Source organism: Pundamilia nyererei, unplaced genomic scaffold, assembly GCF_000239375.1.
Source record: "Pundamilia nyererei isolate P.nyererei 1_Seehausen unplaced genomic scaffold, PunNye1.0 scaffold00029, whole genome shotgun sequence".
Classification (NCBI taxonomy): domain Eukaryota; kingdom Metazoa; phylum Chordata; class Actinopteri; order Cichliformes; family Cichlidae; genus Pundamilia; species Pundamilia nyererei.
The window spans coordinates 3126425-3140360 of NW_005187430.1; the positions used below are offsets into that span (position 1 = coordinate 3126425).

A 13936-nucleotide genomic window follows, 5' to 3' on the forward strand; every position below is an offset into this window, starting at 1 on the left:
ATTTTAATGAGAAGAGTCAGAATAGCGACCAAAGTTCCAGAAAAACTCTACCAGAATGATTGAAAATGCCACCACTGATCAAAGACATGGATTTACACAACATCTGCACTACAAGTCATAGTAATCACACAGAAAACCATCTATATATTTGTGACTCACTTTAATGCCTGTGCTCAGTCACAAGAAATAATCCTCAGATTACAACACGCCATCATAAGAAATTGTAATCTGGAGTTTATTTCGAAGCCACTAAGATAAGAGTAAAATCAGCTTGCTTCCAGGAGGGTGGAGTGAAATTTTTCCACTGAGATTCCTGTGGTAACGTGGCCTGTTAAATGTCTATGACAGATGGATAGATAGATGTGCTGTCTCTGTGTTGCCATACCCATTTGGGAACTGTTTCAACTCCTCGAGGCAGGAAGAAACCACTTTCTTTTCCAGCTGAGCATCAAGTTTGATGGAGTTTAAAACAAACGATTTCACGCTCTGTTGAGGAAAAAACAGAGCTGGTACGCAGTGTAAGGAAACAGAAGTTATGTGCTGCCACCCTATGGTGAAAACACTACATTGCAGCCTGGAGGATTACAAAATAAAATCTGTTGGCAAAGTAATCTTCACTAATTTAAATAAATAAATGTGAGATTTTATCTGTATCTGATGGGTTTGATGTGTTTAGCATGTACCCATTATGTGCATTATGTGATATTTCAATAAGTACCGTTAGGATGTCAATGGGAAATGAAGAAATGGGGAAGTTGTCCTCCTTTTTAGGAGCCTTGCCATCCTTCCACACCTCTTCATTTTCAAGTTCAATGACTCTGCCCTGTATCATTCTCAGTTCCTCCTGCAGGAAGAGCCAAGCAGAGTGGAAGTCAGCATTAAAGTGCAAGCAAAACAGCTGTTTCAGCAACCCGTGGCAACATCTCTTCTGAGAACTATATCAGAAATGAAACCATTAGTCAAACATTTGCTGGGTGTAACCACTCAAAACTGATGCTTTGAGTATTTTCGTTTCTTATATGCAAGTACAGTGAATATCTTTGTGTTTTTCACTAGTAAAAAAAAAAAAGTTAAATACAATAAGCAAGGAATATGTTTTTTCAGTAACATAAAAATCAATCAAGAAAATGGCAAGAAAACCTTACACTGATAATGTGCTCAGCTATCTGTGATCTTGTTTTATTACCATGTCAATGGGATTGACGCACTGCAAGAAAATAAATCAAAGGCTTTCGTTGTACTATGTTGTATACTCATGTTTTGGTTATGTGACTAAGTTGTGATCGAGGCAACTTGGATAATGATTTTAAACAAACTGTTGAAGAAACTGCTTGATTCCTACCAAGGTTTTATTGTTTTATGTGTCTTTAACTGGAAGTTTAACAGTACTGTGCATCTGACTGTGAACTGAAAACAACTACATCACAGATGATTGACATCTTCACTGTGTAGATGGGTTAATTATCAGAGGATATGCTTTCTCCAATACTCCTGAAACAGAGCTGCAGACTGAGGTCTTTATTCTCTGGGAGGTTGTTACCATGAGTGTTAGTGACCTCTGTCACATTAAAAAGTCACCTGACCTGATGTTGTTCTGAAGGCAAGATTGTAGCTGGTTCAACATCAATGTGCTCAAACTGTAAATGTGTTTTATGGCATGAATGTGAAAGCAATAAAACCAAACAAACCTCTGGCCTGTAGTCACTGACATCATGTAACCAAGTTAATCACTAAACTTCTAATCTGATTGAATGTTGGAGGTTTACTGCAACTTATCCCACCATTACTGAGAGGCTATCTGGCATGTAGACAGATTGATGGTACTCTGTTACATTTCTTCAAAACAATCTCTCTTTAAATATTTAGACTTTTAATGCATATTCCCCCAAATTATTCAATTTTAGAAGAAAACAACAGCAGAAAATACCTAGCGACAGACACCTTGTGTTCCTTCACATGTGCAAGCCATTTAGCAAAAACTGCATTTCTATAAATAACCACTTGATGGCCACTTAGCTACTGTGACATCACACACTGGTTTGTGAGTGTGATGGATTTTATGTGGTTTTTTTTCAGTGTACTATCTTGCTGAATGTATATGCTAGCACTAATTAGGTATCTATATCTACGTAATTGATAATTTGGTATCTGAGTCTGTGTGTACGGGCTCACTATGCTAACCCAGCTAGCTAGCATTCGTTTTCAGCCTAACCTCTCTTTGCATGGTTTCCATTCATCCACCAATCCATCCATCTATCCACACATCCACCCTAACCCTTCAGAAGTTCTCCAGGTCATAAAAGCCAAGACAGCTAAAGCAAACACAAATGGTAATCCACAAACCAATGAATCAATTATACATAATTGATTCATGTTTCAAGTCAGCTCAGTTTAGGTCATGAAAGTCACGAAACCAGTTAGCAGATCTTTTAACGTGACATTATTCTTAAAGTGAGGCATAATAAAGACATATAGTAATGAAGTGTGTGCTTCATAATATCTCAATGGTCTTTTGATTCAACTCAATCTCATAATTACACAAAGAATAACAATATGAAAGACTAAAATTTCATCTATGGAAGAAATTCCAACAAGAAACACATTTAAAAGTCTGTATGTTGTGAGCTCAGTGTGAGCGCCTCACCTGCATTCTCCTGCAGTACTTCTCTTTCACTTGTTTCAGGAAGTTCTCCTCAAGCTGCAGATCAGTGCTTTCATCTTGGATGTCTGGCTGCAGAGACAGACTTCCCATGATCCTCTCACTGTTGGAGTGAAACAAGATGCAGTTCACAACATTTTGTGGTACTATGATCGGCCAAAATACATTTTCCTACCTGTGATGTTGTATGAAGGAAACTGAAATTAAAATGTTAAAAAAATTCTAAAATAAAATCCAATTAAATACATACATATTCATATTAAATACATCCTTTGCACACTGTAATGCAATATTGAATGAGTGTATTTGCTTTATGAAAACCATGTTACATTATGGTCTGTGCTATGCTTTATGAAGAGGATCCTATTTTACATAATCTGTGAAAAATGTGGTCGTGACCTGATTTTATTTTTCCCATTTTGGCCTCGAGAGTGTTGTGCTTCTTTTTATCAGATCAGCTGTTTATTTTTGGTCTCCCAAATGTTGTTCTGAGCACAGGTTTATTTTATGTTTCCCATGCCCTGATTCAACAAATGTCAGCACTGCCTACCTCACTCACGCTCACAGTCCTGCTTTTGTGTTGGGTATTATTAAAACGGCTGTCTGCACCATGTGTGAACACATTTTTATGTGGAGAGTGAAGATGTCATTTTAGGTGCGTTTCCCCTGTAAATCTGAGATGATAAAACAGCTGCAGGAGGACATGCAGACACACTTTTCCCTTTTATAATGTTTGCATAACACATCACGCCTTCAAAGAATCCGACTGGGGAGTTTATTACATATCATCTGTCTCTCGTTCCTCCCTGATATAGTATGTTTTCCAAAATGCAGAATACATGTTCTGTATTCTGTGTATATTCCAAAAAACACCTGAATTCACTTATTCTCTTCACCATACTAACGTAATGATGGGAGATTCATAAAAAACTATAAAGAATAGCCTAAATCACAGCAGCAGAGGCAGAGTTACTGAAATATGGAGACTTGTAGAGCTGAGCTTTTCTGACCTTCACTGCCCAACAAACACCCACAGCTTTCAGATGCAACACCACAAGTTTTTCACAGTTTTCTAGGTTTCAAACCTGAGGAAACACAATGCTGGTGATTTGTTTTACTGGCTGCAATCATGAAATAAAAAAGCATTTTAATATGTAACATATTTTTAAAAAAAAGCTCCTTTCATTTGTGGTAGGATGGGTTGTGCACTTCCTGGATATGTCACGGTCCTGGGTCGATGCCCCAGTGTTTTGTATTTTGAATTATTATATAGTCTTTTGAATTCATTAGTTATCATTTCTAGTCTGCTGGTTTCAGTTCTATTTACAGTTCTTAGTCAAGTCAGGTTATGTCATGCCGTGCCATGAACTCCCAGTTTAGGTCAGTCATCCTAGTTTGAGTTTTAATTTTATTTGTAGTGCTCGTGTATTGTGTTTTTCAGTTTGTTTTGCAAATAAATGCTGCTGCCTTTAAGTTAAAAATACCATCTGAGAGTCCTGCGTTTGGGTCCAATCACTGCCTGCCACACAGAGAACCATGACAGGAAATGTGCCCATCATCTGACCACTTTTGCTGCTTGTCCTTTTTCGACAACAGATCTAGAGCTTTATTGAAACAATAACTTTAAGTTTTTTTTTAATTTAATAATAAAAAGAAAACATAGTTTCAAATAAATCTATATAGCATTATTATCACTTTGGCCTATCAATTGGCCTTAAAGGAGAGGTCAGAGGTCAAATGTGACATGATATTTAAAATCTTTATACATTATTTTCTATATGTTGACAATACATATACATGTGAGATCATAGTTTTTAAATTTTAAGGCTCTTTGTCAATTTTCCACCAATAAATCATTAACTTGACTTTAAAAGTGGATGGATGCCAAATTTTAATGGATCGTTAACATGATCGCAGTAGGTAAGTAAGTACAGTAAGAATGACACACAAATGCTACCAAAATAAAATCTTCTTGGCAGAGTACGGTCTGTCAACAGTGCAATGTGTGACTGGCTAAAATGATGCATAACGATTGTTTATAGGGTTAATTTCAATTTTGTAGCTGCTTTCAACAAACTATGTTTGCAAGGCTAATGACAAATGTCATGTTAGACAAAGACGACTGAACGTTTTTGAAGCTGTACAGCGTCAGAGTTAGAAATTATATTGCAAAACTACATTACAATAAGTAACTGCATGCCAGTTTTTGTGATCACACCACAATAAATAGTAAATACTGTTTAACATCATTCTAAAAAGTGAAATATAATGCACAACATACAACAGCCCTATTTGAACAATCTACCCACTCACCTCTTGTACTTGTTGATGATCCAGTCCAGCAGACCATAGAAATCCTTCAGCTCCGTCACCTGCTGCTCCAGCTTCTTCAGGTGCTGTGCAACGACTCTGTTATAACCTCTCACATAAGTGCTGAAGACTTTAAAACTAGGGGGGTAGGACCACCGCAGTTCCTGCTTCACATTCTCCAAGTCCTCCACAATGACTTTACCCAACAGACCCAAGTGAACAGCTAACCAGGCGGAGTTCTGCTCTACTCTGTCCAAGTGAACACTCTGCACCTTCACCTGCACACCCGCACTAACCGATTCCCTCCAAGCCTCCATCCAGCTGTCTTTCAGGCCTCCTGGTTCACTTAATCTCTTCTCTTCCTCCTGGATGACACGGGCCATTTGGAGCAGCAGGTTCTTGTTTTTGTCGGAGAGAGGGTCGCACACTATGTCGCTAAACTTTTTCCTCATTGTTCCATAGAGGAGGTTGAGGTCTTTTTCCCTCGTGGCCAGCTCCATAGCTGAGTCATCGGAGCACGACTCTGGCTGCTGCTGAAACTCCTGCCGCAGGGCGAGCAGGTTCAGGTGAGCCTCCTCCAGCTCCCCCGTCTCTATCAGTTTGTTGATCTCCATCACTGTGAGCAAGCAGAAGTAATCGTATCACCAAGGGCTTAACAGAGCTCCTGTAATCAGTTATGTCTCACTATGAAACCACAATGGTAGAAATCAGAGTGTAGTGCTGCTCCAGTCAACATAAACGCAGCAAAAAAAGCCAAACTTCAGTAGACTTATTGCAGCTCATTCAGAAAAAGTAAATCCAGAACAATTCATCACATCAGGTGTCACATCGTTACACTGGCTTGATGCTGCTTGATGTCAAAGAATTTAATTTTAGATTTACGGTATAATCCTTGTAAAATAGGATTACTGCTCATTTTTACTGGATATCATAGTTAAACAGCAAAAGTTAATAAAGTAAAAGTTCAGTAACATCAAAGATCTTTAATTTTACCCTGTAATGAAACCTACCTGCAGCTTTTGTGGAGATGGTGAGTTGGAATTGGTCTCCTGCTATAGGCTAGCAAAGAAGGCTGTTGCAAATTGCAATTTCAGCTGCTGGTACAGTATCCTGGCACACTTGCATACCAATGAAATTAAATACAGTTGAAATATCTGAATTAATTTTAAATGTCTAAAGTCTTTTTTCTTAAATTGGAGGCAATGTGTTTTAGAATAAGTAATCATTTTATTATATATTTAGATAATTATTATATTTAGTGTTTTGTTTATATACTGAAGTCATTTTTAGGTAGTAGTCAGTTATGCTATCTATAGTAAGCTATGTTTACTAACTAAATATGCCATTACCATAGCTATGCTGTGCTTTGGAGGTAATCCTTGACTCTACACGTTTGATGTGAAAAATTATGACTTTGAAGGTTCTTGGTGAGATTAATGGGTTTTAAGGTTACTGAGAAATTATAAAGAAATGTCTGTGAAGGTTCTCAGTCATCCAGGTCATTGTAGTCTAAGGAGCTTGGAAAGAAAAGCGTCGGGACTTTTTTAAGTTGCTTGAAGACGTTCCACCTCTCATCTAATAAGCTTCTTCAGTTTAAGGGTCAAATGGTGGAGAGTCCCAGATTTAAGCCCTATGGGAGTGTCCCCAAAGAGGGACATGGACCCCTATTGATCCTCTACTTTCACACCTTGGCTTGTGTGATTAAGTAGAGGATCAATAAGGGGTCCATGTCCCTTTCTCTTCATTTTGCCACTCTCTTTTATATTTCTCTTTTTTTCTTTGTCTCTTGTGCCCCTTGCTTTATTTTCCTCTCTTTCCGTTACTTCTTTTCTCTTTGTTTCTTTAAATTACGTCTCTATCTCTCTGTTACCCTATCACCTTGCCTTTTGTGGATGTGCTTAAGGCTCTTCGCCCTTATGTTGCTTTAATTTGTGTTATTTCGCTGCTCTGTTTTGATTTTTATATGACTCTGCTCTTGTTGTAGAAGCCTGATAGACTTTGTTTCAACACATTCTGCTTTCTCCAGACAATCTTTTGTGAGTGGTTTTATTTTTTAATTGGATCTAAAAAGCTGAATCTTCAAGGTTCATCATTTTGGTTTCTGGCAGCAGACACATCTCTGTATTTGTCCTGCTAGACCTCAGTGAAGGGTTCAATACTCTCGACCATAACATTTTACTACAGAATGCCATAGGTATTAAAGATACTGCACTGCAGTCGACTGAATCATGTCTAATAGACTCCAGTTTGTTTATGCAGTCTTCTTCACAAAGGCTAATTATGGAGTTCCACAGGGTTCTGTGCTGGGACTCAATCTGTTATACATCATTCCCAGGCAGTATTGTTAAAATATCATTTTCACTCCTATGCAGATGATACCTAACTGTATCTATCCATGAAATCAGATAACACATACCAGATAGTTAAACTGCAGGAGGTTATTAAAGTCATAAAGGCAGGTAAAAGAGACCATCCTGGTTTTCAGGGAAGCAAGGAAGTTGATGTTGCTGGTGTTACAGCATTATAATAGTTAACGAGCTTGTCAATCATTTTCATAGAGTCCCTAAATAAGAAAGAGACTTTAATTCTCTTAAATCCATCAACTTATTCTTAAGAGTAGAAGATGCCACCATCACTGTTTTTTAACAGCTAAACCAGTGTCCCATTTATGAGACTGGATTTGAAACTGTGTCTACAGATAAACTGACCCTCTGTTATTTACATGACAAAGGAAGCTCTTATCATTGGCTCTGTCTGTTGCAAAAACAAACAGTAAAGAGACAGATCCAGACTACAGCGTGGCATGTATACACAGAAAACATGTTAGGGGACATTCGAGACACGGTGCTATTCTGCCTTTTCACTTGTAGGTGGAAAAATTGTTACAGTCAAAAATGTGCTATATGAAGTCACAGTCAATTTAAACCAACGTGAACATGTAGTGGAGACTGTACCTGACAGTGGTGTGAGGGGGATACTTGGCAGTACATAGCAATCTTCGATCTCTTCTCTAAGAACCTCCTCCTCCTCTTTCTCCTCCATGTCTTCCTCCACTGAGGCCTCAGAGATGGACTTAGTGGAGACTTTATCAGTATCCTTCTTAGTAACCATTTTCAGACTCCGACGAATAGATGCTCCTCTTTTCATAAAAGAATTAGTGAATTTGGAAGTACCAGGATCTAAAAAAGAAAAGTTTGATGATTTCAGGGTGTTTTGTTATCCTCCCTTTTCTACAGGCATAGTTTTAAACTCAGCAGCAAAAAGCCGTAAGTTTATGTGCTCCACTATAATGACAATTTGCAAATGTGCAGATTTTAGCCACTTTGATTTGCTCTTTCACATAGACATATATTATTACCTTTGTATGGACTATAAGACTCATTTTTGGGAAACAGAGCAGTGTGTTTACACCTTTCAGTAAAGACTCATATTTACATGTCTAAAGTATAAGGCGCCAGTTCAACTTAGAAGGGTCTGGGTGAAAACCTAGGGGAACTTTGAGCAACAGATACATTCTAAAGATAACTATTGCTTCACTCACCTCACATGACATCAAGTTGCTGTTTTCCATTGAGGAAAACTTGTATATCTGGTATTCTACTTGGCATAGCTGTCCTTCAATCAAGTATTCTTTGTTTGTACTTTTCTGTTTTATTCCTTGTTCTTTGTATTAGTATTTTTGCACCAACAAGGTGATTACCAAAGATGTACTAGCTGAAACCATGACATATGTTGTGCAGTGTGTCCTTTAAAAAAAACTGGAAGAAACTGGACCGATTTTACTGTTTTTTTTGCTTGTTTGCAAGGAAGTAATCTTGAATACGAAAGTCGATGAGGGAGGTTTTTAAACACTTGACACTTTTTATACTAGTCGTCTGTGCATTTATGATGTATGTTTAGATGTGAAAACATGCTGGTCAACCAGCAAATAAAATTCTGAATCCAAAGTGTTAGACATGAATTTAATAATGCAGTTAATACCAAATGCTTTATTCACATCATTTTGTGGGCTCGTCACTAAGATCAAGTAGTATTTGTACTTGTTTTGTATTTTATTTTATTTATTTATTTTGCTTTAACAGAAATCAGTTTGCCAGGAAAATGAGGGGCCAGAATAATCAGTCATATATCTTAATGTTACACTTGTAAAAAGAAATAGCAGCTTTACCTGAATACATTACTTCCAACTATAGAACGCTGATCTTTCTAGAGTAGATTATTAGTAGTAAATTTGTAAATACTAAAAAAATATAGGTAGCAGTTTAATATTTTAATATTGCCAGTATGTAGCAACATTGATCTAGTATTAAAGTTAACATTTTACCTGTCTTTGATCGTGTCAGTGGTTTGGATATGCGAAAAGAAGCATCTGCCTCATCATCTTCTTTTTTCTGGTTGTTCTTCAGAGGGGTGGCCGGAGAGCCGGTGCTCAGACCTGACAGAGAGGCAAGAAGAGCACATCAGTAGCAGCAGAAGTTTCTCATAAACTGACTCTGGAGTCCTTAGTTTAATAAAACAAAGAAATTTCTCTTTGTGGTGTCACAGGGATATAAACTAAAGGTTATATCCAGCCTGGTTCTGCCGGAGGTTTCTTCCTGTTAAAAGGGAGTTTTTCCTTCCCACTGTTGCCAAAGTGCTTGCTCATAGGGGGTCATATGATTGTTGGGTTTTTTTCTCTGTATCTATGAAGCGCCTTGAGGCGACTTATGTTGTGATTTGGCGCTATATAAATAAAATTGAATTGAATTGAATTTATGTGGGTGTTTGTATGTGCATGGCTTTGGCAATGCTATTATGCAATCTGAAGAATGCAAAAAACTGTAAGCTGTGTTAGAAATAAAAGTTCAGAGTGCTAGTGCCTAAAAAGCTGCCTCCTAATGAGTTTCATCATTAGGAGGCAGCCTGACCTGATTTCTGATGAGATAATGATTTACAAATAATCACATAACTTGTGCCAAATGTTTTGGGATGGTTGTTCTGTTGCATGACCCGACTTCAGCCAAGTTTTAACTGTCGGGCAGATGGGCTCAGATTACACAGAAGTTCAATGACTGCAAGGTGCCCGGATCATGTGGCTGCAAAACAAGCCCAAATCATAACCCCTCATTCACAAGTGAGAGTTGGTATGAGGTGATTGCACTGACTTGCTGTGTGTGGTTTTTTCCAAATGTGGTCTTGTGCATTGTGACAAAACATCTTTTTTGCAGTTTCTCTGAGAATTGCACGGTCAGACCTTGGGGTGAATTTGCACACACACCTGGACGCTCCAGGACTACACGCCCCCCTGCGAAAACTCTCTTATCTACACAAATAATCTCTTTGAATGTTTAATCAGTTAACTAATGTTAATTCTTCTCCTTCTAAAATGAAGCTTGGACAAACTGCACATCAGCAGCAGCTTTAAAACAAGCTTTTAGTTCACTTTAAAAATAGATGAAAAGGAGGCTTGATGCGCCTCTGAACTCCTGACCTTTGCTAACAGTGAAACATGACAACATGGATCTAAATGAGGCCCGATTCTGCCTCGTCAACAGAAAATTTCTAAGAGGGTGCCATGAAAAGAGAGGCAACTCCTTTCCTGTGAAGCAATGAATTGCTTTTGTCAAATTTCCCAAATTATCTACATTCAAACAGCTTTCCTACTAATTAGTTGATTTGATGGCCAGGACAGGACTTTATTTCTAAAGTCTCACATGTACAAACGGTCAGAAATCACCACAGTGAAGTAAAATTAGACGTTTATTCACAGGGAAAATCACAAGCAAATTCCACGTGTTGCAGGATGAAATTATTATTAAAATGGCAGACCTGAGGGGAAGGATAACTGTAACCATGGCTCAAATTGAGGTAACTTGGAGCTGTGGACAGACCTGTACAGACCTGTAGAGTGGTTTCTTCCACCCTCTTGCACAGACTGAAAAGTTCAGCAGTAACACAAATTTTGATATTCCATAACAAAAGGAAGTGGGCAATAGCTAAATATGTTTTATCCACAAATCCAGAAAATAACTGAAATCGTGGGATTTTGCTCATTTTATTAAGAATTTATATTTGTATTATTATTATTGTCAGGAAAGGGAGCAGTGTGTTGACATCTTACAGCAAAGCCTCATGTTTCTAAAGTGTGACCTGTTTAAAGTGTCCTCAGGCTAAAGTCAGGAGAACTTTGAGCAAAGCATGAACTCCAAAGGTAATTATTGCCTCACTCACAACACATGACATCAGCATGCTGTTTTCCATTTCTGAAAGCTGGTGTTGTTTGTATTCTACTGAGCATAGCTGCGCTTTAATCAATTATTCTTTGATTGTACTCTTCTGGAGGTACACTATAGTGTAGTATATTCATCATTGAATCATGATGTTTTTGGTTTATATACTAAATGACATTTCACACACATCTAATCAGATAAAAGTAATTTATCTACCTGATACTGAGCCAGACTTTCTTAAAATCCAGGAAGTATTCACAGTGCTTCACTTGTTCCACATCTTGCCATGTTACAGCCTGATTACAATGGACTCATTCATTTTTCAACTCAAAATTCTACACACAATGCCGCCAGGGCAGTAAATGAACATCTAGAAAGAAAACACTATCAGTCATGTACTGATCCGACACTTCTTCAATAATATTGAAGAAGTGTGGGATCATGTTGACAAAGAACAGAAAAAAGGCCACCAACATCCAGAGAAGAGCTCTGAATATCAAGAAACCTGGAGAACTCTTCCTGAAAGCTACTTAAAGAAATTACAAAACAAACTTTGGCTAAGAGTTCAGGCCAAGCTGAAGAGTAAAAGGTGGCCATGCCATAACAAATACTGATTTTCATGCTCATTAGAATTGATATAAAATATAAATACAAATACCAGCCTCACATACAACAGTTTCATATTTTTTGCACAAATTCCAATAAATCTCTGGAGCAATTTTCCACTTTCCTTGGAAAATATAGACTTTTGCACAGTAATGCATGGTCCTGCAGTCCTTCTTTGAGCAAGGAAACATTTTGTTTGACATTTGCTAAGATACTTTGATCAAACGGATATATTTGCGTTTTGGCCCTTTCTGCCCTTTTCCCAGACAACTGCTCCTTCCACCTTTGCATACTCTCTTTAAAATAGCACCCAATGACTTCACACGATCTTTCTCCTGGGCGCTCATGGGAAAAAATGTAAACAAGCATTAACCTGTTAGCAGTCGGACGTACCGCCCACGGTACATTGGATGGTTTAGGGGACTAATTGGACTGCTAAGGGGTTAATTAATAAGAGCTAGGACATAACATTATTTATGTTTTGTGAGAGGACCTTTTTAAGAGAGATAGCGAGGTGTAAATTATCTGTAAGATCCTCTTGGCTCTTCTTTTGACCTTGAGATTCCACCTGTCTGCAAAACCTGCTTCACAGCAGATTTTATTACAGCCATGAGGGTACTCACTGGGTGACGGAGGTGGTGGTGAAGCCGCAGAATCGGACTCATTTGTAGGTGTATCTGATTTGGACGTGACCTTTGATCCCTTGACAGATGACAGAGGACTCTTCTGTGTTGCATGCTGGATGCTCTTTCTAAACGATCGCAGCCTGCCCAACTTTGTGCCGCCATCGGTCGACAACTTCTCATCGCTCTTAATGGACCCGTTGCTCTTGAAGGACGCTCTGTCCTCGCTGGGGCTCTCGGTAGACTTTTCCATCATTTGCGACATCTCATTTCATTTACTACCCAACTGCGAGTGAAAATGTAAAAGAAAAGTTGTAAGGACAAAATGTCTCTCTGTGCCGTGCCTTTGCTCTACAAGTGAGCATGTGTGTGAGTGTTTAATCATTGTGACTGCTGAGAAAATAAATGGGTGGAGGAATTTTGTTGACTAATAACACATGAGCCAGCAGTTTTCATAAGCACCCAAAAGACACTGCAGATTAAAATTAAAACTGCTGTATCTGCAGGTACAGGCTGAACTAAAGAAATCCCCCTGTCTCTCTCTGGCTGTTTTTAAAAAACAACAACAACAACAAAAAAAAAAAACCAAGGAGAGGAGTTCAATATTAAAGAAGTCAGTCAATGAACAAAAAATGGTCAGTGACTGTTTTGACAGATGCTACATGTTTGGTGTAGCTCTGGACCAATGTACAAAAAATGACATCTAAGAATGTCATTTGGATATTTGGAGTCATGAGATAAAGAAAAAAAACTAAAAACAATCACTTTTTATTCAAGACATTATAATAATAATAATTCTAACTATGTGTTACATGATCATGACTTGACATGTCTTCATAATTTACTAGAAATGACTGCAGTGACTAAAATTCTATAACTTCTGATGTGGATTAAGAAGCAGAGGTCAAACCTCCAACAACTCTTTTACTATATGTGCATATAGATGCCAAAAATATGCTACTTGCTGAATGCATTCACAGTATATATATATAGTGATTTTATTTTATTACATTATATTATTTTATATAATAAAGGTTTGCTACTAACAATGACCGAATGAGGGGGAAAGAAAAGTCAACTTACCTCTGGCCGATTCCTCGGTTAATAAAACTTCCGCTGTTTTTGTGCTTCACTCTTTATAGCTTATTCGGTGCTTTCGCTTTCTTAAATTTGCATTGCTGGCATGAAGGCAGACAGGAAATCTTTACCGTCAGCTGTGTCTCTGTAGGAGAAAGTTTTTTAAAAAGCCGGCGGTAAAAGCAGAAGGTGAAGCAGGCGAACTAGCTTCTCTGGGCACAAGGACAAGCCAGAGATCACCTTCCAGTGAGCAGGTTTACGGACTGAAAAAACACACACACAGAGACCTCTTGTTAATGATTAAACGGACATTTAGTCAGCGGGAGTGTCGGTCGCAGCACAAGCTGAAACCACTGACCGACATTTTTTTTTTTACTTTTCCCAACACCCTGATCAGTTTACAGGAAGATTTCCCCCGAACACACACAAAAATCCTACAGCCGCGTTGCCCC

At 38.1% G+C, this 13936-nt stretch overlaps 1 protein-coding gene across 2 annotated transcripts in view; it reads right to left on the reverse strand.

Annotated features, from left to right (window-relative positions):
- Positions 1-13545, reverse strand: part of exoc3l4 (exocyst complex component 3-like 4) — a 27653-nt gene extending 14108 nt beyond the window's left edge. For both annotated transcript variants that reach the window (XM_005728627.1, XM_005728626.1), the window contains exons 1-8: positions 13491-13545; positions 12408-12693; positions 9294-9404; positions 7924-8148; positions 4973-5585; positions 2645-2762; positions 719-844; positions 386-486 (exon numbers count right to left, since the gene is read on the reverse strand). In XM_005728627.1, the coding sequence (XP_005728684.1) occupies positions 386-486; positions 719-844; positions 2645-2762; positions 4973-5585; positions 7924-8148; positions 9294-9404; positions 12408-12672 (1559 nt within the window). In that variant the 5' untranslated portion in view covers positions 12673-12693; positions 13491-13545. The remainder of the gene's footprint in view (positions 1-385; positions 487-718; positions 845-2644; positions 2763-4972; positions 5586-7923; positions 8149-9293; positions 9405-12407; positions 12694-13490) is intronic.
- Between the last annotated feature and the right edge of the window lie 391 nt (positions 13546-13936).